The sequence below is a fragment of the Apis mellifera genome, linkage group LG7, assembly GCF_003254395.2.
Source record: "Apis mellifera strain DH4 linkage group LG7, Amel_HAv3.1, whole genome shotgun sequence".
Lineage (NCBI taxonomy): Eukaryota > Metazoa > Arthropoda > Insecta > Hymenoptera > Apidae > Apis > Apis mellifera.
In genome coordinates, this window is record NC_037644.1 from 12,573,634 (window position 1) to 12,601,305 (window position 27,672).

The following is a 27,672-nucleotide window of genomic DNA, read 5'->3' on the forward strand; positions in this document are numbered from 1 at the left end:
ATCAATAGCTGCTGGCTGTTTCCCCAATTCGTACCCGGTTGTACCAGCATCGTTCCTCCCTGCCGGTTGTAACCGGGGCAGAACGTTGCTCAACGTTGAAAATTTCCACGATACAAGAAGAGAAGAACGAATGGAAGGAAGGAAGGAAGGAAGGAAATGATACAAAAGAAAGAGGAAGAAAAAAGAAGGAGGAGGAGGAGGAGGAACGAAGAAACAATTCCTTCTTATTTACGATGGACTTTTGATAGTCCGCGATAATTAACTCGCGGAAGTAATTAACTTCTGCTTTGGAAAGTTTAGACGGTGTTGGAAATCGATATTCTCGTGCCGGTGATCGAGTAACATTCTCGTTTCCTTTGATTTCGGCTTTTTAGAGGAAACTTTTTTTCCTTTTGTACTTTTCATTTCGTATTCTTTGTTTCTTTCAAATCATTTTCGAAAGGCAATAATTTATTGGACGCGTGAGATTTCGAGGATTGTATAATTTTTTTGGGAATATTCGAGCATTTTTGAACGAGTAATTAAGTTAGAATGAGACTTTTTCTTTTTGAGTGAAATTTGTATTGTAATTTTTTGAATTAATATTAATTTAATTGGATAGAATTTTCTTTTTTTTTTTGGATGAAGTTGTGCAGCTTTTCGAGACATTTGTAGAACATTTGATTCGTTGGAATTTTGTGAAACTTTTTGGATGAGATTGTGTAATTTTTGAATTAATTCGCTTGAAATTGCGAAATTTTTCTTTTCTACGTGATTATATGATATAAGATATAATATAATTATCATTTAGTATCAGTTCGAAGAATAATCAATTAGTGGAGTCATTGAAAGATCGCAATGATGCAGTGGATTCATATAAAGGCCACATCAATTAGAATTTTCGTTCACATTTTTAGAATAACAAATGTCAAAATTGACTTGCTTGTGTTAAAAATCAATCGTTGAAAAATTTTACCACATAAAAAAATAATAAAGTAATAATGAATACAATAATAAATAACACAATTTTGTAAAAAGAAAGAACAAACCTACAGTGATCGCAATACAAACTTTAGTTCAAACTCGTTCTCTATATAAATCAACTACGATCGAATCAAAGTTTTTTTTTCTTCGTATATCGGTTAAAAATTGGTGAGTCACTTTCTATTATCGATTCAAAATTATTCTTTCTTTGTTTGTAACAAACTTTGCTTATTTCGAGTCTATTTTTCATATAAATTTTCTCTTTCGAATTAATTAAGAAAGTTTTTACAGTAATTAGAATTTTTAAAATTTTTTTAAAATTCTAATGAATGCACACTGATCGATTTTAATTCAAAAATATTCTAAAGTAATTAAAATTTCCTAATTCTACGATAATATGGAACGTATAATAAATAAATTTTAATTTTGAAATTTTTTATGAAAATAATCACACAAGTTATTTCTCTTCTTTGAATTTTCACCTCCCATAGAACACATTATGTTCTCATCTTTTTAAAATCTTTTACCACAATTCATAATTAAGTTTCGAAAGTAAACAAAATATTCCTCCAATTTTCCTAAAATTCCCATTTCAAACTTCCATTCGTTCCAATTAATCCCACCCTCAAAATTTCTCCATAATAACTGAAATCTTAATTTCTCACCTTTTTAAAATCTTTTATTACAATTCGTAATTAAGTTTCGAAAGTAAAATATTCCTCTCAATTTTCCCAAAATTCTAAACTCCCATTTCAAACTTCCATTCATTCCAATTAATCCCACTCTCAAAATTTCTTTATGATAACTGAAATCTTAATTTCTCATCTTTTTAAAATCTTTTACCCCAAAATATCCCCCCAATTTTCCCAAAATTCTAAACTCCCATTTCAAACTTCCATTCATTCCAATTAATCTCACTCTCAAAATTTCTTTATGATAACTGAAATCTTAATTTCTCACCTTTTAAAAATCTTTTACTAAAATTCGTAATCTCCTCTCAAACTTCCATTCATTCCAATTAATCCCATTCTCAAAATTTCTCCATAATAACTGAAATCTTAATTTCTCACCTTTTAAAAATCTTTTACTACAATTCGTAATCTCAAACTTCCATTCATTCCAATTAATCCCACCCTCAAAATTTCCCACGTAATAAAATCTCACGTCGCGATAAAGTTTCAAAAATAAAACTAAACAGCCCAATTTTCCCCAAAAATTCTAAATTTCTTCCCAAACTCATCCCAAGCTTTCACAGCCCAAATCTTCAGCCGACGCCATCTAACAAAAAAAAAAAAAAAAAAAAAAAGAAAAAATTTCAAATTTCGCGCGAATCACCCCGATGATTCTTCCACGATCGATCCGGCAACACTGTATTTATTTCATCAACCTCCTCTCCCTCTCTCTCTCTCTCTCTCTCTCTCTCTCTCTAGACAGCAGATGCGTGCGTCTACCTGCTATGACGTATCGTATAATAATCGAGTATAACGATCATGTATCACTAACGTGCATCGGGGCGCTCGTCGGCGGCTCCAGAGCTTTGTCTGCAGATAGTCAAAGATAGGAACGTACGGGGACCTGAGGATGTAACGCCGGATGCACCAGCGTCGCGTGTTGCAGCGTTCCTGGTAATTCGCCAGCGGTCGAGTACGCCAATGGATGGTGCCACAATTCAGGACCACCAGGGAAGAATGGGCTCCCTAGGTCTGCAATAGAAAACACGATTAAAACACAAACGCGTTTACCTTCGATCTCTCGGACGATGGAACATCGACGATGATCGATGGATTCGATCAATTCGATCGAAGCCGAGTTATCATTATTATTATTATTTTTCTATCCTACGTTTCTGCCATCTCAATCATTTCTCTTGATCTTCTCCAATATTTATTATTATTACTGTTATTCATCGAGTTATTTGTTGCTTATTCGAAATTTGACTCGAAATTTTCGAGTTTTAGTGATTGTTAAAAATTATCATCGAAGAGATATACTCGAGGTTATTGTGTAACGAGGATCAATCGTAATAATAACCACAATGGAACCTCGATTATCGGGACCAAGGGGAGAGGAACGCGATATAATGGGATAACGGGTTTTCCTGTAACTAAATTTCATCCGTCGTAACGTGATTTCCAAGAGGTGTTCCGTTTGAATGATTAGCCTCGACATTCGGGATACGCGCAAGGAGGTAAACGAGCGCGAAAATGCAAATAGAAATATAAACGTTCGGGGAAGACGATAGAACGGTTCGATAATGAAGAGAGAGAGTTTCGGTGTTTAATTGGTGTTCCGATAATCGAAATATTGTAAATATTATTCGAGCAATTTTAACAAACCCGACCAAATGATGGATTTCGTATTTTTCTTCTGTTTTACGATTATTCTTGATTGAAATAATAAAATAGATAGCATTTAGGTTACTAGTAATAGTTCTTTAAATAAAGTTTAAATTAATTAATTTTTCAATTAATGCTTCTGATTAAAAGGATATTGTAATAATAGTATTTCGTTTCTTTACGTCGATTTGCAAGCTCGATTGATTTTCAATATAAAAAAAAATCGATATCGATCTATTCGTAACAATTATTACTTTAAGAAATGTTTGTAAAATTTAAGTTTGCTATTTTTCTTTTTCAATGCTAGAGAAAATCAAGATGTCGAAATCAGACAGAGATATCACACCTGTACATTATTATTGAGGATAATTAACAGTTGATTTGATCGTTTGCGAGTTTCCTTACATTTTTCTTCATTCTTTCATATATGATAATGAACCAACGATGGAGGAAAAAGTTAACCTTCTCTCTAGTCTTCATCGAGTATAAAGAGACTCGTAAACGATCAAAATTCGTTTCCTCTTATCTTGGACGCAGTGGCGTAGGAACTCGTAAAGTGGAGAAATTTTTAATTTGAAATTCGAATGTTTTTGTCTTAGCGTAGTTGTAAACGACAGTCGATGTTCGATTTGCAACGAAACAAAATATATTTCGTTGATTTTGTTTTGATTTCAAGTTTTCGAAAAAAAAAAATTGGAAATAATTAACGGTGGATTTCGCTAGTTTTATTATTTGGAAAAAATTTGGGGAATTTAATCGATTTGCGTTTTCCTCGATTGTTTACCGCTCGGTGTTGATTTATTTTTCCAACACGGATCGGGAATGGAACAACATATTCGTTCCCCGTAAAATAAAATACAAAAAAAAAAATGACAGTTGTACTCGGATTAATTATTTAAACCGATATTTTTTTTCCCTTCCACCTTTAATACCTTTAATTTTGCGATTAATAAACATTGCTGATTTTTTGATCGCGAAAAAAATTGATAAGTTGAAAATTAAACCGATCGTTTTATCATTTTTATAAAAATACACGCGTTTTCCGTATATCGACAATAATCTTAAAAATTACGAAATGACAATTCCAATATATCGATTTAAAAGAACGATCAACCAGTGAAAGAATAAAATTCTCGGAAAGAGAAATGGAAAATTACCATTCGAGAGTAAAAAATTACCGTTCGATGGTAAGAGGCGAGGAAGATAGGTTAGCTCGCAATAACTAGAGATAATTCGCTCTCAAACTTATTATTAGATTAATCTCGAAAGAATCTTAATAATCTTCTAACAATCGCGTGATTCCGCGTGACAATCGATGTAAAACCAAATTCCACTCCATCCGAGGTACACACGCGCAATCGAAACAATTTATTCGCGAAACAATTGTAGCCAATCGAAACGTTGCACGGTCTAATTGACAGCAGCGACACGGCGCGATCCTGCACTACTGTGTTGTCCACGTTCCGATGAAAACAAGAGATATATATATATATATATATATATATATAGACACGACTTTTAATCAAAAAAATTATTATTACATTTCGATTCAAGTTCCTGCGCCACTTAATCGAGGTTTCTTCTTTCCAAGGAGACTGCCTTAAACGGTACAGTTATATCGAACATGATGATCATATGGAGGTAGGGGGGGGATGAAGAATATGAGAGCGTTGATGGAAATCGTCGATTCCGGGAAGCGTTTAAAGACGATCGATAAGATACAAAATGGCGGAATAAGTTACACGCGTATCGACATTCAAAATTCGAATTTTAATCACTCGTGAATTATTCGTAATAATTATTCTGCTCTGCTAATAAGTGCGAGTAAGTGATTAAATTTTGTTTTTAAAAATAGAGATTGGGTGTAAGATAACGAGTATGAGATATAAAAGTTTTTTATTACTTTTCTCTTTTTCTTATTCGAGAAATAGGATGGGTTTTATTTTTTTTCTTTCGAATAGGTTCGAAAGAACAAAAATGATTATATATATATTAATTAGGATTTTAAATACGTAAAAGATGTTCGATGCAAATGAAACGGAAGGAATTTTGTTGAGATATTCGATGAATACGGATATAGATATAGAAATCAATTTTTTTTCCATCGTGACGACGCAAAGATTTTTGACTTGGATAAGAGAATACAGATAATAAAAAAAGAGAAAGAAAGGAAAAAAAAGATTGATTGCCATGACACTAGGAATATCGGTCGAATTTTCTTTTCTTGCTAGATAAAACCAAACAATTTATGTTTTTATTATACAAGTGTAACGATTATAACAACGATAATCGAAGTAGGTGAATCATTCTGCGTGTTTCTCTTTTGCTCGAGAACCCCTTCCCCTCCCCCCTTCACTCGCGTGCCAGATTTTAATCTTTTAGATTTTGCTTCTCGTTGAATATAGGTTGATTATTAACGAGGTTTTCGTGAGAATGCGATGCGAACAACGTGGAATTATTTAAAGATACATTTCTTTTATGGAATTCTCGTTCCGATTATCGCTCAATCTGCTAAAAATAACTTTTCAATTTTTCTTCTTTCTACCTGTTCCCTTCGTTTATTATAAAGAAGCAAGCAGTGAAATCATGTTAATAACAACTTGAAAAATTTATACCTCTTTTCAAGTCAAAAACTTTTATCCAATCTCGAAAGATTCATCAAAAATATTAAGAATCGAAACAATTTTTATTGGGGGGCATTTGATATGAATTTTTTCTCTGAATTCCTATTTCTTCTTTAGTTCAATCGACCAATTTTTCAAATTTCATTTCCATCTAAGAACCCTAAGAACATCAAAAATATCAAAAAATATTTAAGATTAAGAATCGAAGAATTCTTATTGGGGCATTGATAATTTTTTCTCTGAATTCCTATTTCTTCTTTAGTTCAATCGATCAATTTTTCAAATTTCATTTCCATTTAAGAAATTTGCATCGAAAAATATTTAAGATTAAGAATCGAACAATTGTTATTGCGGCATTGATAATTTTTTCTCTGAATTCCTATTTCATCTTTAGTTCAATTGATCAATTTTTCAAATTTTTCAAATTTCATTTCCATCTAACAGAGAATCCTTGCATCAAAAATATCAAAAAATATTTAAGATTAAGAATCGAATAATTCTTATTGATAATTTTTTCTCCGAATTCCTATTTCTTCTTTAGTTCAATCGATCAATTTTTCAAATTTCATTTCTATCTAACAGAGAAAAAATATTTAAGATTAAGAATCGAACAATTCTCGAATTTTTTCTCTATTTCTTCTTCTATCAAAAATATCAAAAATATCCAAGATTTCCTAAAGCAATTCCTACTGGAAAAGCGACTTAAATCACAAATCCCATTTCTTCTCTAATTTACAGACAACGCAATTTACTAGATTGACCCTAACTTTAATTCAAACATTTCAATCCTCCAAATTTAAGCTCACCCCCAAACACCAAGATTCCACCAATTTATACCATTAACAAGAAAAAAGGCGCATGATGAATCTCTGATCAAAATTATTCCCCTTTAAAGCCTTCTTCCTTCTTCCTCCCTCCTGCCTCGAACCAGAGCAAATGCTCGACACTTGCACACGTTTTGCATTGAAGAAGGAGGAGGAGGAGGAGGAAGGTGGGCAACGTCTGGCCGTCCCCACGGCGAAAAATCAATGGAAATCGGCGCGAAGCGGGTTCCACGGAACCGTTTGTTCCTCGTGACCGACGATACGTCACGAACCGGCAATTATTCCACGGAGAGATTGCACCGAATGGCCACGGTTGCGCAACAACCGCGCTCCTTTCATACCCTTTCACGAGAAATGTGGAGCGAGCCGGCCTCCATAATTTACGATTAATCGTCTTCCTCCCGCCGATCGCACGCTTTCTGAAAAAAAAAAAAGAAAAACGCTTCGCTTCTCCCTTACCCCAACTTGCGAGAAACTTCATCCTTAGCCAACTGATTTACGAAGATTGTACGATAAAGGAAGATTGCATCGATAAAGGATGTACGAGGGTGAACGTGTTTTTCATCATTCGGCAAATTTCGAGATTACGAAAGTATAGTATCGATAAGACGAGACAAAGGTTTGATTTGACGATGATGATGATGATGATGATGATGATGATGAAATGAAGCGATAAAGAGTGTTGGTGAAATGTGATTTGAGAAGGAATCGTGAAATTTAAAAATTAGGAAAGTATATATATATATATATATAGAGGATTCGATAAAAAATGTTAGTTTGATGATGATGATGATGATGATGATGAAATGAAGCGATAAAGAGTGTTGGTGAAATGTGATTTGAGAAGGAATCGTGAAATTTAAAAATTAGGAAAGTATATATATATTATAGAGGACTCGATAAAAGCGTTGGTTTGACAATGATGATGATGATGAAATGAAGCGATAAAGAGTGTTGGTGAAATGTGATCTGAGAAAGAATCATGAAATTTAAAAATTAGGAAAGTATATATATAGAGGACTTGATAAAAGGTGTTGGTTTGACGATGAAACGAAGAATGGATAGTTTTCTGGAAAGTTTGACGATGTTCCTTGTTTCTTTTTTGTTAGAATAAGCGATTTTTAAATTTGGAATGGAGAGAATCTAATAAAGAATTATGAAAGTATGTCTCGAAGGATAGATGATTTTCTGGAAAGTTTCAATTGTAATAGAGATTTTTTTTTTTAAATTTTATAATCGATAAAGAGTGAAATATGATCTGACAAAGAATTGTGAAATTTCAAGATTACGAAAGTATATCTCGAGGATTAGATAAAGAGCATTGGTTTGATGATGAAATAAAATAAAAATAAAAGATGGATGATTTTCTGGAAAGTTTGACGATGTTCCTTGTTTCTTTTTTGTTTAGAATAAGTGATTTTCAAATTTGGAATGGAGAGAATCTAATAAAGAATTATGAAAGTATGTCTCTAAGGGGTTGTTGATGATGAAACGAAGGATGGATGATTTTCTGGAAAGTTTCAAGTGTAATGGAGATTTTTTTTTAAATTTTATAATCGATGATATAGGATGATAAAGGATGAAATATGATCTGACAAAGAATTTAAAAATTATGAAAGTATATCTCGATAAAGATTGTTGGGTTTGATGATAAATGCAGGGGACGGATGATTTTATGGAAAATTTATGAAATTTGAAATGGGGAGAATAAAGAATTACAAAATTTCAAGATTTTATCGATAAAATTGAAAAGAATCGAATGGAAATTTCTTGAGCCAATGTTATTAACCAATTAATGTTAGATCCGTGAAATTAGAGATACCGATTTGTGATATCGATTAGAATCATGCGGATGTAAACTACGCCTGATCTCTAAACCAGCCTAATATTTCATCCTACAAAACGCCAGTGAATTAAAATCGCATTTGCACACGCAAATGAAATCTCAGCCAAGTTCACTATTCCCCTTTCTCCTCGATTTATTCATCATTTTATTTATTTTCACGTTGGAAAATAATAACATAATTTTTTAACAAACATTCACGTTTCTTTCTTTCTTTTTTTTCCTCCTTCGATCGACGAAATTTCTCTTCCATTCCCAGAAGTCAAACGAGATTCAAAAAAAAAAGAATAATAAAAAGATCTTAACAAGAAGAAAAAGGAATAAGAAATATCCTTTGCTTGACTTTTTTTTTGATATATATATATGATTTATATGTACGAGAAAATAATACAAGTTCATCTAAATTCCCTTCTTATTATTAACTTTCATTAAATCTCTTGGTTGAATGTTAACGAATAGTCGGGTAATTTACGTGTCGTTAGCGAGTCTGCCTTGTTAACGAGCCACTTTTATGAATTTTTAATAGCGCCCAGTAGTGGTCTCCGGGAAAGATAGCGTATCCAGGATGGGCAGCGCGAAGAAGGAAGGAAAAAAGGAAAGAAAAAGAAAAAGAAAAGAAAAAAAAAAAACGTTGCATTTGTACAACGTTGCTTGCGATCAATCGAGGAAGATCCGTGTTGTTCAACCTGGCTGCATCGCGCTTCGTTAATTAGTGATTTTCCTAAGCGAAGCTAGGAAATAATTATTATTATTTTTTTTTTTTTTTTTTTCATGATTCACTCTCTGCCCTGATAAGTGCAATATTTCCTTTCCGGAGAAACATGGTTGGATGTCTCGAAATTTCGATTCGAAATCCGATTCCTAAAATATTTATCTTTCGATACGATCTATCTATTATCGATCAAAAGTTATGCTTTGAAATTTTTCTTCCATGTCAAGTTTTAATCTATTTTTATTTTTTTCTAAGTGGGTGAGAAATAATGTATTTTTTTTTTTTCATAATTCTATATACTTATGACAAGTGCAATAATTTCTTTATGGATAATTCGACTTTCGTTTCTTTCTCTCGTCGTTGAATATTTATACGTGCCAAATAATTAATTTATAAATATTTATTTTTCTCTAAACAATCGTATATTTTTCAATACGTCCTTTTTAATTAACATTACGATCGAATTCGAATATCTATATATCGGTTAAAAGTTATATTTTGAAATTTTTCTTCCAGGTTTTAATTTATTTTTATTTTTTTTACTTCTATGTGGATGAGAAATAATGTATTTTTTTTTCATAATTCTATACACTCATCAATAGCAATAATTTCTTTATGGATAATTCGACTTTCGTTTCTTTCTCTCGTCGTTGAATATTTATACGTGTCAAATAATTAATTTACAAACATTTACTTTTTCCTAGACAATCGTTTATTTTTCAATACGTCCTTTTTAATTAACATTACGATCGAATCACGATCGATCTATTTCGAATATTTATATACCGATCAAAAGTTATATTTTGAAATTTTTCTTCCATACCAGGCTTTAATCTATTTTTATTTTTTTCATTTCTAAGTGGATGAGAAATAATGTATTTTTTTTTTTTATAATTCTATAACACTCATCATAAGTGCAATAGTTTCTTTCTCTCGTCATTGAATATTTATAAATGTCAAATAATTAAATTATAAACATTTACTTTTTCCTAGACAATCGTGTATTTTTTAATACATCCTTTTTTTACGATCGAATCGTGATCGATTTATTTCGAATTATTATCGGTACAGAAAATTTTATTTTCGCTTCGAAATTTTCTACCTTCTTTTTTCTTTTTGTCAGATAATTACATTTTAATCTACTTTTCTACTTTCCAATTTCTAAGTAGGTAAAAAATAATTATTTTCTTTCTTTTTTTTCATAATTCTATGCTCTCACGAGTGCAATGGTTTCTTTATATATATATATCGAAATCGATATTCGACTTTCGTTTCCTTTCCTCATCGAATATTTATATATGCCAAAATAATTAATTTTTGAACATTTATTTCTCCCTCGACAATCGTATATCTTTCAATGCATCCCTTTTTACGATCGGATCGTGATCGATCTATTTTTCGAAACAATTTTCCTCGACAAATTTTATTCCACGAATCAATCAAATCGCCATTTAATTTTTCGAGCGCAATTACAGTTTCAAATCTTTTTTCCCCAACAGTTTCTCTCCTCTCCCTTCTCAAATTATAATTTTCATAACTCAAGAATCTTGAAAATCCATTATAATTTATCTTTAACGACCGAGCGTTATTCAAATTAACCCAACTTTTTACGTAATTACGCGCAGACTCGAAACGTTTCGAATTAATTTACTCCAGTTTATTGAAAACACTCGCAGGCTCGAGACGATCCAAGCCCAGTCAATCGTACGAATCATCTTCCTCCGTATATTACACCATTATTGTCACATTTCTTGCACCTTTTTTTTTTTTTTTCCTTTAATTAACATTTAACAATTTTACGAGCGTGAAACTTATCGAAACGATAAAGCCGCCTGAAGCACGCGATACACTCGTAAACAATGTGCAAAACGATGACGTCGTCGTTCAAGAATTCGAGACGTTTTTAAATTTTTTCTTTTCTAGAGTTTATTTTTTTACTATGATAAATATGTCGTTCGATTATTACGAACGTTCACGCGCTTATGGAAAATTTAAGTTCATTCGAGGAACGGAAAATTTATAAGGATAGACATTCGCGTTATTTAAATTAATTCTAAACTATATTCGACGCGCGCGATCGTCTTCTTTTGTTATTCACAACGAATAATTAATAAGTTATTGGATGGAGCCAATTTCTATCCAACAAGTTTCAAAATTCGTGTAAATACGGTAAAAGATGAAACGAAAGAGTAATTTCGCAGAGAGGAAGGGCGATAAAAATAATGATGGAAAAACGCAATAATGGCTGCTCGCGTACGATTTTTAGGCGCAGCATTTCGTACGTGGCAGGAGCTTGCACTTTATTGATTTTAGGCTGACCCAACACGGCCAACTACTCCTAAGTTTCCGCTGCTTTTTCGACGCTCGTCCAACGAGCCCAATAATTCTTCACGAATTCTCCGATGTAATAATCGAAAAATAAAGAGAAGGAAAGAAAGGATTTAGATCCTTTTGCATTATTATGGAAGGTTTAACGAGAAGAAAATAGAATTTTAATCTTGCCACTTCTCGACTCATCACACTTTTAAGGAGATTAATCGAAATTTCCAGCTTTTCGAATCTTCGTCGTTTTTTTTTTTTAATTCAAATTGGCATTTTTCATCCGTTCCATTGGTGCGCACGCATCGCGAAAAAGACGCGTATGAAATAAAGGCTCGCGGATGCGAAGTTTTCGTAATTATGGAAATGGGTTTTGTACGAAAATTATTCCGCACACAAACCGTACATCGCATCGTAAGTAATGAAAGCGCGATAAACGACGCGTGTGGTGGCCGGTTCGTTGGAAAAACAAAATTTTTAAACAAACCGTTGAAATTGCGGAAACATTGAACATCGGGATTGTTTCGAATAGCGCGCGAAAATGAAACTTTTCTATTTTTCGAAAAATTTCGAAAACTCGGAAAAGTTATAAATTAACTATCACTTTGTAATATGTATAATATATTGAAAGAATTGTTTCTTGTTTTTTTTTTAAAGTGCACAGTTTTTGTATCTCGGATTGATTTCGAAAGAATTCGAAGGAAAATAACGAAGGAATAAATTGTATTCAATATTCTCGCTCCATTACACATATTTTCAAGTACGTATCGCGAATAAACTCTCATAAATTTGCACGCGTCTCATAAAAATGCGCAACAAATGCGTCCATCATTTATCGACGATTCATGGATAGGTTGGTGGTCTAGGAATAAACTGGACGAAAGCTTATATACGAAGAATTTAAATTTTGTTATTTCATTTAATTGGAATAAGAAAGAAAATAATAATTAAAAGTGTACAAACGTTTGTGTATATCAACAACTGGGAATTTCGCTTCGAATTTGACGAATAAACTGGACTTCGAGAATTGGAAACGATTTAACGAAATAAAATTGAAAATTATAAAGTGAAAAAAAGGAACTGTAAGAATAAATAAATTGGCAGGCAAAGTTGAGAATATTATTATTTCTTATTTTCTCAATCAACAACGATAGAATATATTATAATACAAGATAGTTTTAAAAATTGACCATAAATAAAGCTGGATTAAAGAATCTTGTATAGATACTTGTATATCATGGCTGATCGTAAACGTTACAATTAAATTCAATACAGTTTTGCGAAGTTTCGAGAATCAAATATGGCGGTGAAGAAAAGGTAGAAAGTTTACTTTTCGACGTGGAACGTGTAAAAAATCATTATACAAATCGTTACATCGCGTGAAAAAAAAAAACAAGAAACTCATCGATAACGATTTAAATTAAAATACATACCTCTTGATAAATTTACAATATTTCTCAACCGCCTATGTTAAATCTACATTTCGTTTAACCTATAAACGTTCAAAAAGAGGTTATGAAATCTTGAAATCAACGTTCGGTTACACGTTGAAACAATTATTTTCTTCGCACACTCGAAAATGAGTTTAAATCCAAATACACATGATTGTTCGAGCCACATGTTCGATACGAGAAATCGAAAATTAGACGACGATTGGCCTCACTTAATTCGGAAAAAATCGCGGAATGGCCGCGACGCGATCACGAAGAAGGAGTAGGTGGGGGAAAGGAAGGACGGTGAGGAAGAGAGGAGGGAGGAAAGAGGGGAAGGAAGATCGATGGCGGGCCAGGAGTGGCTGTTATTTTTTCCACGAGGGACACGTGGCTACGTGGCGACCGCCACGTTAAGTAAAATGTTTAGTTAACGCGCTCGTTAAACGGTATTGAGGGTATCTGGAGTGGAAGAATCGCGTGGAACAGGTGAATAGCGGGTTACGAGACACCTTTGTCTCGTGAAAAACCGGGGGAATCTAATATCATCGCGGAGAAGACACAAAGAAGGGAACGCGTGAAACGCGAACGCGGTTGAAAAACATTTGCGCAACGGAATGCAAAACCGGTCTAAACTCTTCGCAGCGCGCGTTGAAATAAAGGCAAGAGGAATCCTATTAAATCTCTTTTCTTTGCGCCTTCTTCTTTCTTTTTTTCTTTCTTTTTTCTTTCTTTTCCTCTTTATTCGAGCTCACTCGAATTTACTTCCACATCCTTTTGATCGGTCGGTGAAAGTTTTCCATCTTGTGAAAATTGTGAAAAGTTTTTTCTCTTCGGGGAAGAAGATTTTTCGTCGAGTAGAGAGTAGCGCATAGTTTTTGTCTCTGGGATATCGTTTTTACTCACGAGTTTCTCCGCTTTGTTAAAAATTTGTTAAAAAATATTTTATACGTGGAGAAAAAAAAATTACGTTGAAAGGTCGAATTTCGTCTATCTCTCTGTTAAGTTACGATCGTTAAAAATACGGAATTTTCCTTTTGACGTGAGGCACGAGTAATAAAAAGACATTTTTTTTTTTTTTTTATGATCGTGATTCTACGTTTCTTTTCACGCTGTGTATTACGAGCAATGTAAACAAGGGAAACACGAATGAAAGAGAAAATCGGGAAAAGTTAATTGGAACAAATTGGAATTTGTATTGCGCGAGAATCGAAACATGATTTGGATATCAAGAATGGTAATTTGAACGTTGATCGGCCAAGTGAGATTTATCATACAGTGAAATACGTATTCGTTTTAATCCGATTTGAAGGAGGGAGGAGGAAAACAAGTATTCGCGTAATCATCTCTCTATTCACGATTTTCCACTCGTAATATATCGATAAGTAAAAAAAAAAAAAAAATTCATAAGCTTATTTTTATTATTATTACTATCATAATAACGCAAATTATATACGTATCAATGACTCATAGTTGCAAAATGAGAATGTATAATATAACTTGAGCAGGAAAGGAAAAAAAAAAAAAATACCGTCATTATATTCATATTCATCGATCGTTACGTCGAACAGGAAGTGAAGTCACCCGATTAAATCAAACCGTCCGTAAAGACATTTTTTTTAACCGAACGTTCGATAATCATTTTTGCAAGCGAAATATTATCATACCGAGAATCAACTTTCGAAAAAATCCTACTCTCGAAAACAGATACATTTATTTGAAAATGTAAAACTTTCCACTATTTGACAGGATTTTTCGTAAGTAGACACAGTAACAAAATTAATTATCGAGAATAAATATATACGTACTTTACATGTACGAATAAAACACTATTTTTCACAATTACTCTATCCGGAATTTCTATTCTCAAAAATAGCATATAGTTATATAAAATTATCGAGAATATATACGTATATCTAATAATAAAACACTCGAGACAGTTACTTTTCACAAATTATTCCATCCTCAATTTCTATTGACGAGAATAGTGTATAACCGTAACAAGCGAAGAGCGACGTTTCTAACCTCAAAAATAACGTACGATCGTACAGCGAAAAATGACGTTCCACGGGTGAATTCTCGAAAGTTCCACTTCCCACTTGTACAACAATGTGTACAATCACGATGTCGGAAATCGGTTCGATTCGCAGGCCTGGAATATTATGGTTTCGATCCTGTAATAATGGAAACAGCGTTCGTTACTTTATGCGGCGTGGAATGCGCGTCGCGCACATTCTCGCGAGAAAATTGCACGGATGGCTGGGTTTTCGCACGGAGCAAGGTGAGCCGTTTCTAGCCGTCGAAGGTTGTGTTGTGTTGTGTTGTGTTGTGTCGTTCGATCGTTCGATATTCCCGTGTATACACGCGAAACGCGTTACGCCGCGTGGATTTTAACGCGGCGCAACTGTACACACAATTGTGATGCAACTCGTTCGATAATAGCGCTCGAGTCGATAATAAAACGTTGGACACTTGCTCGGATCTCGTACGCGATAATTAGTGGAGATTAGTCAAGGTTGACTATCGATCAGTCGTTCCCTCGTCGTTTTGTATCGGATTCGAAGGATAAAGGATGTTACGTTGTACATCCGTTGTTTGAAAATTAATAGTACTGCTGAAAATTGATCACGATCATTGTTTATTTAAATTATAACCTATTATATTGGATGTTCGCTTATCGGTAAACTGTAATTAATTTCTATTATCATCGTTTGCTTTTACGAAAAATATTCTCGATATTTCTTAAGATACGAAACTATTTGAGAAACGTATAGATGGTTGAGAATAATTTATCTTGCGCGATAATTAATTGATATCGTCAAAGCGAACGTTTCATCAATTTTGTATCCTATAATTAATTTCGTTCGATTTATTATTTTGTTTTGTACCAAAAATTTTCTCTATCGATGCAATGTACTTTTACGAAAAATATTCTCCAGCTCAATTTTACCATCAATATTTGCATTTCTTGAGACACATAGGAGGAGGGGATTGCTCTTGAAAATAATTTATCTCGCGAGATAATTAATTAATATTGTCAAAGATTTTATATTTGTGAGATTTGTGTTGTAAAAGTGATCGTAATCAATCTTTATTACCTTTTTTTTTTTCTTTTTCCAACAGTTTTGTCTTTGTAAAATTACGTGTTTCAGAATCACGTATTCAAATTATTTGCTTGTATTTCCATATAATATTATAATTAAATACGTGCTCCGCCGACAATACTGATTTTATTGCTTGCACCACAATCTTTCGATCAGTTTCTTGCAGTAATTTCTTTCTTCTAAATACTTTCACAAAACATCATTCCTTTGAGTATCCTTTTTTTTCCTTTTTTTTTTTTTATAAAAATTAATATTATTGCGTTTTCATTTATACACATAAAAATAAATTTTATCGTGCCACCATACTTTTACATACACATAATATTAACAATTGCAAAAGAGAAAATGACGAGATAAATTCTATTGTTACAAAATTCAAATTATATTTTGTAATAGGAAAGTGTGTATACATACGCGTTAATCCTTATGTAATTAAACAGGAAAAACAGTAAATGTAATATTTTTCTTATATAATAAAATTTATGTATATCCAGGCTATCGAAACGAACGATAATTTTTTCCATTTTTTAACAATTTTTTCTATTTTTAATAATCGTAAAATTCGTTCGTTATAAATTCAATATAAATTTTTTTTAAGAAAAGATATTTTAAGGAACGAAAAGGATAATTCTTAAATTATCTTTCGTATAATTTTTCACAAATATTTATTAATCAAGTAAAAACGAGTAGAATATACTCGAGATATAGAAATTGGTGGTTTCTTCTTCCGTTCTATCAACTATTAATAGGTTTGCTCATTAGCATTCCGATTTAGGAAGGAAAATTATCGTCAGACTTAACTTTGCTTCCTCCCAAGTTTCTTAAGCTCGCGCCATCGGCTTCCTAAAATTTGGAATTAAAGTCCGATTATACTTTCGCGAGAAAAATAGTATACACTAGATATATAATATTTGTAGAAACTAAATTCGGATTAAATCCTCCTCTCTTCTACAAAATTGTTACTTTTATTTTTACAATTATATAAGTTCTTCATTTTAAACTCTCTTAAGATTCGATCAATCATTCAAATATTTTTAAAAATATATTTTATATCCAGATTTCCAAAGATATAAAAATCTTTCGCCCACGAGAAATTTTCAAATTAAAAATGAATGTATTTAATCAATCAATAACAACTTTTTATTATCCTGAAATTTATCCAATATCTGGTCACCGAGGCAAGAATCAAATAGAGAAGTTGAAATACAGAATAAAACAAATCGAGTCCGATTTTAAAATACCTAAACGTTTCGAATAATAAAAATAGGTATATCCGATTCCCCGTATACATTCTCTTATTTCAACGGCCATTAAAAAAGATCGATGGAAAAGGAATATTTTTACATATCGTGCATGATACATATTTTATACGTCATAAACGAAGTATCTAAATGTTTCGAGATACAATAAAAAAAAAAAAAAAAGAAAAAGAAAAAGAAGACATTTGATTCCTACTTTTCTCGTTTCAACGAACCGCAAAAAAAAAAAAGATCGATAAAAGGAATATTTTTACATGTTATAGAATATTTTATACGATATGGATGTATAAGCGATAAAAATGTTTCAATAAAAAAAAAAAAGATTCTGATTTCCAAACTTTCTTTTGTTTCAACCGTTCGAAAGGATTGACAAAAGGGATTTTTCTTTTTTCTCTTTCTTTCTTTTTTTTTTCCAAAACCATTGAAACCCCCCTCCTTCCCCCGATCGGTTAACCCCCCGGAGGCGGTATGCCGGAACGAAACGGATTACCAATTATTTTCAATAGCCGTTTACGTGACCATGACGAGTAGTCTCGTCTCTCTCTCTTGGGGATAGCCGTTTGATCGACCTCGAGTTTCCATACAGATTCGAGATACAGATATATATTATGCGTATATATGGATACTCGAGAAAATGCATTTCCTCGAAAAAAACGATTTTTTAAGTTTCCGTAAGAGCACACAAGTTTCTCGCGTGAGTCATGTTTTATTAACATGTTTTATTAACACGGTTCGGTGGCTATGACACTACGCGAGTAAAAAAAGTGTTTTCGTTCGTTCACGCGTTTATGAGTCCGCTGCGCAATCCGGTGTTGGAAGTCGGTCTTCCAACTTGCCTGGAAAAATTCTGCTCTTCGAACGGTCGATTCATTTCGTCGATAACGTTTCCTTTTCTTCTCTCTCTCTTTCTTTCTTCTTAATCGTGAATGTTCAACATTCAAAACGATCAAAATGATGAATTTCGTTTTGAGATTGTTCGGGAGAATGTTTGTTCGATGATTTAAAAAATTATTAATTAATTGTAATTTTTGCGAGATAGAAATATAATTACGTATACCCACTTATTTTCATAATTTTAATTACAATCATTTACATGTAAAGTAGATATTTAGATACTACACGGTTGTAATTTCCGTTAATTAGTCAATAAATAAATATGAAGATCTTGAACAAACGTGAAAACATAACCCTATGAAAAATAATCTATTTGAGAATTACTCCCGAGAGTATTTATTTTTCGCATTAAAGATGAATTGTCGCTTTCAATGTAGCATTCACTATGAAATGGCTATCGAGTGTCAAGGTTTCACTTAAATATTCGTCGATTCGAAAGATAGTTGGAATTTTGTGGATAGAACGAACGAATGACGACGATACGATAGTAAAAAAATAAATGTAAGGAGACGAAATGAGATTCCAAACTTATTCCACGAGAGAAAAAGTCAAATAATAAAGAAAATTTAATTTCCTTTAATTTGTTAAATATTTACGAAGATAATGGAGATTCTTTCGATTCTTTCAGTTATTAAAATAAATTCAAAAAAATGTATTTATCTTAATACTAAGAAATGAATTGTGAAATGATCGAAATAAAGAATATAGAAGAAAGAATATAAATTATAAAAAATATACAGTAAGAAAGAATACATTTAATAAAGAAAATAAGAATAAACCTCGTTATAGATGTGAATCGTACCGATGCCTTTGTTCAACTGAGCTCGCTATGTCGCGTCGTACGACGCGACGGTTGAAGGAGAAAAGACAAAACAAAAACGAAATAGCGATCGCGTTATATCCAACTCAAACATAAATATACAAGATATGAGTCGCGATTTTACATATATAAACACAACGCTTAAAGATTTATCTATTTTCAGAAACACGAGTGTCGTAATACTTGAAACAATCATGCAAAAAAAAAAAAAAAAAAAAAACAAAAAGACGAATTTATTACAAAAATACCAATCATCGATAATAAAGTTTTTTTTTCTTTTTCATTTACGTTGAAGGAACACAAGAATTACTTCATTATACTCGTATTCATCCCTCGTGTTTATATATAAAATCAAAAATTTTTCCTTTCGTTTTTTCCATCTATTTGCGTCCGATCGCACACACGTTTCAAGTATGCGTGCACATATACATCATAGGAAAGCGAATATTCTTGACGCCATTTTTGTATCATCATTTCGATACTTTCCAAACATTAATAATTAATGTTTCCATTGTACTGTCGACATTTTTAAACGGATCCTTGTACACGAACATTTCTATTACAATATAAGATAAATATAAGATATTTATCGATAAAAATTGAGAAACAAAATAATTACATTTATGCAAGTATACTCAAAAAAAAATTTATTCATATGTGATTTATTGTCTCTTTATGTTATTTTTAGTTTCCTGTAAATAAATTTGCAAAAGATCAATCGCTTTTTTTAATAATAATTTTTGCGTATATCTTTGTATGAAATTTATTTATTAACTCTTCGAAGACTTTCTCCAATAAGTAATTTCTCCTATAAGAATGGAAAAACGAAAGTTTTTGAAATTATTATAAAAAATATTACAGATACCTATAATAAATTTTATAAAACTTTTCTTTCATGAAGAGAATATAATTGCAATAAGGAATAAAGTACTGGTGGAAAGAAAGAAAACGTATTTTTACACATATTTTTGTTTTTATCACATATACTAATCCAAAACAATGATCTGTATCTAAACCTCAATGCATTAGTGTAAACATAGAATTCAAAGAATTTTAATGTATCGATATAATGTAAAAATTTGTTTATTTCTATCAATGCGTAGACTAATTACGATTTGTAACGATATTTTAATTTATAAATGTAATTTTGTATTCGAGTAATTAAGATAATTAAGATATAATTATATGTATATGAATAAGTTAAATATATTATACGAAATTAATTAATAGCTTCGAAAATATTTTAGTCTTAGATGATTATCCTAACATTGTTTTATAAATCCAAATAATTTTTACTGTGACTTTGAACGTTCGAATTATAGCTTTTCTACTACTACGTAGTTACGTGATGTCAGGATTGTCAACAAAGCGTCTGGAGTGGGGATAGACGATTCTAATGAAGGACTCCTCTTGCCCCTGTACTCTCCTGCGAAATTTCTTTCCACCAACGAACAGTATCTCGAGATATTTCTTCAAGAACGAACATCTTGCCCGATAAAAATAAATAATAGATAAACATATTTGAGAATATATTTACACTTACCATTCTACGAGCGAAGATTTATAACCTCTCAATTAATTCATATAAATTTCCATCTATATCTCCGTTACAAGATCGTTCTAAAAGGAAAAATTTTATCGGCACGTTTGGAAATTCGACGCGTGTCTATCGACATAAAGCTCGAAATCGAGGTAGATTGCGACTTTTCACGCGGAAATCGCGCTATTTTTACCGAAGGGACTCTCAATAATTCAACACATTTCCGCCAGGGTCTCAACGTTCGCCCAATTCTTCTCCACGGTTTCGCGCCTCAATCTTTCTGGATCGAGCGGACATGTTTTATTCACCGAGTAACCTCTATCGTATTCTCGAGTTATTTCTCGTGTGACCGATATAACGAATTTCTTGCGTTTTCGAGTTGGATGATCGAGTTTTTTGACTTTTGGAATTGGAAATTTTCATCGACACGATTTTCAGATAATGGTAAGTCCTAATGCTAAGACGATAATAGTGAATAACAGTTTCTTTTGATAATTAGATTCAAGATTTTTAGACTTTGTAACTCTAGATTCTGGTGAGATGGAATGATAATAGTCTATTTCGATAATATTTTTATTGTAGCATTCGAGTTAGAGAATTTTAGATTTCGATATAGCTTTCCTTTTAATAACCAACTGTTTCTGTTAATAGGTTAAGAGGTTAGGTTTCGTATAAATTGATAAAGTTATTAACGACGGTGATTTCTTGTGACAGATTTTTTATTTTTGCTGAGTGAATTTGAAAAATTGATATTGTGATTGAATCGATACTAACAAGGGTATAAATTTTTCGATTTTCGAATTGCAATGTTATTAGACTTCGTCAAAATGGGAAGACGTTTGACTAAACCAATTTACGAAATGTAATTTAATGGCATTCTTGAGAAACGTATGGTATTGATTAAGAATTTGAGACCCCTTGCTGTGCCAAGAAGAGGTTTCTTTAGTAGGGGTAGTTCGATAATTCAGCTGTATCTATACAAGGCTTCTCACGAGATAACCGAAAATTTCACTGCTCGTTTCCTTAGAAGACGAATTATCGTAAATATTATATATTTTATACTTATTTTTACTTATTAATTTTTAATTATCTTGATTTAAAATTCACATTTAATCACGAAGTATCGTTTCTCCTATAATTTTCATTTGTATTTTAATAATTTATATCTAACGCGAATAATAATATTAGCAAAACAAATTACATATTATAAATTATATTCTTTTCTACATTCATTTAATTATTCAATTATAAAATTTATTCCAAAACTTTTACTTTTTTGATCGCTAACCTTTATTTCAACAAATAATTTATTACTTTTTGCACAATTCTAATTAATTCTAATTATTTTTTTAAATTAAACAAATTTTCAATCTTCACTTTCTCCCATTTCAGAGGAATACATTTCAACCAAAAAAAAAAGAAAAAAAAAAAAGAAAAATTCCAATTAAATTAAAACAAAGAATACCTGCAACTCGTATACGTGTGAGGGACGACTGTGTTCATAAAAATCCCCGTAAACGCGAACAGTCGGCATTTTTACGGCTTCGTCGCGTACCATAAAACTGGTAGACAATTTTTCCACCTACGAGCCCTGAACGTGAAGCATCGAGTATCGATATCGTTCAAAAATTGACGTTTTTATATATTTACGAGGTTGCACTCAATCGATAATCGATACACTCGAACGAAGTTGAAATCGAACCAATAAAATTGACCATGGTGAGAGGATTATCTCTTATTTCAATGTGTCTCCACCACGCAACACGGATATTTGCATATTTGTCGTTCGATGTAAAAGAAACACGGAAAGAATCTACTCGAGTTTTCCTTTTCGTTCTTCCTTTAAATAGATTCGCATCGCATTTCACGGTAGTCGCATCCTTGACTTCGACCTAACCTAACTTTTTTTTTTCTCTCCTCTAATTCATTCTCTTAAACTTTTCTTCCAGATTTTCAACCTATACGAAATATCGAGCTGAATTTGATTAAAAGTGAAGGATTTCTTCTTTTTGGACGAAGAAAAATGGATTGTTTATACGGAAATAAAAATCGAAAGTTTCGAAAAGATTAAAGTTAAAATTTCGCACGAAAAGGAAAAAGTTTAAAATTATGTGAAATTACAAGGTATTCCTAAAGATTAAACAATTAATTATACATATATTTGGCGCTGAAAATTTCTCTTTCCAATTCTTTTCTTCTATTCTCTAATTTTAATATCAACTTAGTTTAACGATTACGATATATAACGCGACACGGACGAACGTAACGTGATAAATCCCATTTCCCTTTCAGAATTTCCTTCTTTGAATGCAAATAAAAAAAAAAAAGAAGAAACGTATTGGCATACCGGAGTTTCAGTTACGTTCGAGCGCATCGCGAAACGTTGGCTGTACGTTGGATGATCGATAGAGTTAATATTGACGTCTATTGTTTCCGCAAGATAACCGAAAAGAACGCGAGGAAAACGCATGCCCACACACGATATCAAACCGATCGGACAGCGGTGGAAGGTGCGATAATTAATTTTCTCGCGGCAAATTTCCATGCTGGAACGTATCCCGTATCCATCGTGAAATTTTATTGATATTAATGCCTCGAGTCGAGTTAATATATCGATTCCGACACGAAATGGAATTCGCGCGAATTTTAAATAAAATTTAATCGAGGAAATTTATTATTATTCGTCAAATTCAATTATTGACGTTCTTTTTTATATTAAATTTCAAAGCTTTCTGCTAATAATTTTATAAATTCGTAGAAAAATTTTGATCAATCAATTTGATAAATTTTATGGAGATACAAATATATTTATACAGTTCAAGACATAAGAAAGAAACATATTTATACTTTATCAATTATCATTGGAAATAGTTTTTTATCTCTTCAATTTTGCCATTCAGATAAGAAACACTTCTCCAAATGCAAATGAAATTGCAAACCAAATGTTCGAAACATTTCTTCTCAAAAGAGAGAGAGATAAAAATTCCTTTCCAACCTTTTCTTTACAAACAAACAATTATTTCTTCCAATCGCACCATTTCCACCGTTTGTCCAACGTGTCCTGTAGAAGGTTGAAAAATTGGGGGGATCGTGTGGGGTTGTGGAACGGGTTAGAAAAAAAAAAAAAAAAAGAAGAAGAAATTAAAAAAAAATATACACATATGTATATACATACGTACATATATATATGTATATTTAAAAATACACTTGAAGAGATAAGATAGACACAGGTAGTGGAATAGAGAAAAGAGATAGAGAGAGAAACAACAGGGAGGAAGATACGTTGTAGTTGTAGTGGGTGCAGTGGGTGAGAATAGTAGTGAGAACGTATCCAGCGAGTGAACGAGTGGCGGTGCATACTTACGTCCAGTTAGAGGGTGCATCAGAGCAGGGTGCGAGGTGGCTGCTGCAGCGGCTGGTTGCTTGGGTTTGCTAACCTTTGTGTTACTTTTTGCAAATTCCAAACGTATGGTTTGTGGCATATCAGGATCGAATCTAACCCCCTGCTGCAAATAGATTCCCTAAATTAGTAAACCGGGAGGCACACGTGGATGCTTGGATTTGTGTGAGGGAGAGTACAAAGAGAGAGAAAGAGAGAGAGAAAGAGAAAGAGAAAGAAAGAGAAGTGAGAGATCACGATTTTAACGATCTTTCGTTCAAAAGCCCTTTGTTGCCAGTGAAACTTTTTATAATTAATTCGAAATTCCTCGACAATTGAATTTTTTTTTTTGATTTTTATCAAAGAAAGATCGTATTTTTTTTCGAAAAGAAAATATGTAAAACTGTATTCGAATTAAAATTTTCTTTCTAATTTTAAGATTATATCTTCAACATTATATATTTCTCTGTTATTTTATTAACGAAAAATTATTCCATTTTGATGATTATTCAACGTTATCTTTTCTTTTTCCAGAGAAAAAAAAAAAAAGAAAAAAGAAAAATTCTATCAACAGACCGGCGACGAAAGTTTTCTTGGCAGAAACGATACGATTGTATCTGTCCGCTGGTGGCCGAATAACAGGAAAATTAGCACAAGATCGTGCCCCTCGTGTATACACGTGTGTGAGTGTGTGAATGTCCCCACTGTTGATACAGTAGCTATCGATGGAAGTGGGTCGGTTCGTCAGTCTGTCCCAGCCTGTTTTCAGCGAAAACGTGTCCATCCGACAAGAGGATGTTTCAAGTCTCTCTCTCGTACGTAACCGGTTACACAGGGTTATAAAAGACATTTGCAACTTGCGTGAGAGATCGATTGCGATGGTGTGATTACGAGGAGAAAAGAAAAGAAAAGGAAGGAAAATAGAGAAATAAATCAGAGTCACACGCGTGTACGAGTATAACAAGTATATGTAATATTTGCATACATGTTCGTACGTGTGTATATAACATCATTTTGACGAGTAAGTTTTTGTAATTTAATGATAAAAATTAAAACATCACGTTATTATATGATCGTTCTTCTTTTCTTTAGCTTTAGCATTGAGGCATTGAAAGTGTGTTGTACAGATAAAATTACATTGTAACAAGGAATAGCAGCCTTGCAACTTGAATTCTTTTCCCTTTATTGAAGATAAATGGAAGTAAGTACAAACTTGGGCAGAAAAATTAATATAAAAGGAAGAAATTTTAAAAATAGTATTATCAATAATAAACTCGTACAATTGTTCTTATTCATCTATGATAATCTGTACTCTCAACGTTTACATCTGTAATCATCTAGATCCCAGTGTAACAACATTAAAATTTCCAAATATATGTTTTCGAGTCGTGAGATTGGAGGTTTTGATAATATAGAACATACACGATTTTGTATTAAATTTTGAATTCTGTGAATGCAAGAAAGAGAGAAAGAGAGAGAAATAGAAAGAGAGAAAGAAATAGAATATATATATAGAGAGAAAGAGAGAGAAAGGGGGTAAGAAGGAGGGGACGTGACACGCTTATCAGGAGGCAAAACAACACCATATCTATATAGGTATATTTCAATACGATAATGTCACACGGTGCAACCAGCGTTATTACAATACGATCTTGGTATATATACGTACACGGAGTAAACATGGGCAGTTGAATACTACGGATTCGTCCCAGGTGTAAAAGAAACAGGAAGAAGCTAAATCGTAGACAATATAGGAACAGAGAGACTTTATATGTATATAGTAGAGGAGAGAGAGAGAAAGTATGTATCTACTGTCCTTCTCGATCAAAATGTATATATTCAATTTCAATTAGAATCTTAATATAACAAAATTTTGCATTATTGTTAAATTTCATTTTTTAATACGATTTTTTAATAGATATAACAAAAGTAAAAGAATATATTCAAGAATATATATATAATTTCAGATCTCAAAAAAAAAGAATAAAATGAAAACTGCAAGATACAGCATTTTAATTAAAAAGAACAGTGTATATATGTATGTGTGTATGTGTGTACGGTAATTGATAAAGGTAAAGAGCTACTAAAGAGGTAATAGCATTAACCCGTGCCAGCTGGAATCTAAGGCAAGGGTGTGTATTTTCATATTTATCTCAAGAAAGAGAGAAAGAAAGAGGGGAAAGAGAGAGGGAGAGAGAGAGAGAAAAAAAATGATAAAAAAAAGGGGAGGGGGAAAGAAAATTGCGGGCAGTTTCTTTGTACTTTATGTGTGGATATATATATATTGTATATATATATTGTATATAATCGTACAGAGAGAAAGAAGATGGATGGTAAGGGAGCCCGCGGGAGCTCTCTCGCGTTTCTTATCGAGCATCTTTTTCTCTCTCGATGCCTGTGTGTGGTGAAACGGGGTATTACCTGAAGGTCCTGTTTCGCCGCCTCTGCACCGGCCCTCGTGTGAAAAGTCACGAAACCCACCGGCTGAAATCAGAAACGAAAGCACGTGTCATTTTGAATTTTCATTTTTTCCTTTTTCTTTCATTTCATTTGAAAAACGAAACATTTCTTCTAAAGATTGGTGCGAACAACAAGTATAGATTATTTCTAAACTTATAATTCTAAGAAAGTTTGCGGTTCTGAAGATTATATGTATTTAGAAAATTTGTAAAATTTCTCAGATGTGCACTCAGATGGTGATCCCTGTTGAGAGGGTTGAAAAGGGAATGTCTTTAGATATTATGAAATCAGAAGAGATTTTAGAGGATAGCTAGAGAAAGTAGAAGAAAAGAAGAGTTTTTTTTTTATTTCTTTTTTTTCTTTTATATGGTTTTGTACGTTTGTATAAAGTATTTTTAAAAATTTTATATTTAAATGATAAATTTATATATTAATATTATTATATATTATATATTATATAAATAAATAAATTTATATATTTATAATTATACATTCTGAAAGTAATACTTGTACTTTTTCAGATACATCGTGACTATTTGAAGGTTGGGGAAACACAATGATATAACAAGAATATATTGTAAGAGTATAATAAAATTTTATTAGAAAAGTCTCTCTGCCCGTCACTTTCAAATATTATGAAGCCATTAGAAATCTATATCTAATTGAAATAGAAAAAAAAAAAAGGAAAAAGAAAAGAAAAAAATGTCGTGTAAATCTTTCTTTGTTCCCTCTTTTTCTTTTTTTTTTTTTTAGCTCTTGTTCGTACGAGAAAAGAGATTATTTTAAAAAGGGGGAACGGAATATCGTGGAAATATGGTTATAAAATTTTATTAGAAAAGTCTATGTGCTTTCAGATATTAAAGAACATTAATGTATTCAGGGAAAAGTGGAGTGAAACGGTTAACCAGAAATATTTTCTCTTCCAATAATAAGATCAGAAGCTTAAAGTATTGGATAAAAATTATTTTTATTAGAAATATTCGAGCATCGATATCAAAAAAAAAAAAAAAAAATAGTCGAAATAGGATTTCTTACTTAAACCCTAAACGTTTATCTTAATCCTCGTCTTTATTTATTTTTAACTTGACCTATTTTACCATTGATCCTCGTCGAAAATTATAATATTAAACATTTTATAAAACACATTAATATTATTATTTTTGTC

At 32.0% G+C, this 27,672-nt stretch overlaps 1 protein-coding gene and 1 long non-coding RNA gene across 14 annotated transcripts in view; one reads left to right on the top strand and one right to left on the bottom strand.

Annotated features, from left to right (window-relative positions):
• The window catches only part of LOC408915 (protein couch potato), a 183,129-nt gene that overhangs the window by 34,980 nt on the left and 120,477 nt on the right, over nt 1-27,672 (bottom strand). For 5 of the 8 annotated variants that reach the window (XM_026441619.1, XM_392443.7, XM_006568290.3 and 2 more), the window contains exons 4-6: nt 26,469-26,531; nt 24,033-24,174; nt 2,533-2,666 (exon numbers count right to left, since the gene is read on the bottom strand). In XM_026441619.1, the coding sequence (XP_026297404.1) occupies nt 2,533-2,666; nt 24,033-24,174; nt 26,469-26,531 (339 nt within the window). The remainder of the gene's footprint in view (nt 1-2,532; nt 2,667-24,032; nt 24,175-26,468; nt 26,532-27,672) is intronic. The other 3 variants (XM_026441618.1, XM_006568287.3, XM_016913011.2) reach the window with 3 other exon arrangements.
• LOC102656539 lies at nt 13,059-27,117 on the top strand. Of its 6 annotated transcripts, none has more exons than XR_003304986.1 (7): nt 20,364-21,112; nt 22,618-22,792; nt 24,582-25,068; nt 25,140-25,847; nt 26,015-26,179; nt 26,729-26,881; nt 27,029-27,117. It is a non-coding gene; the product is annotated as an uncharacterized LOC102656539 (long non-coding RNA). The 6 variants fall into 6 exon arrangements; XR_003304985.1 differs by lacking the exons at nt 26,729-26,881; nt 27,029-27,117 and adding exons at nt 21,485-21,708; nt 22,061-22,537 and having other exon boundaries at nt 26,015-26,462; XR_003304988.1 differs by lacking the exons at nt 26,729-26,881; nt 27,029-27,117 and adding exons at nt 21,485-21,708; nt 22,061-22,387 and having other exon boundaries at nt 26,015-26,462.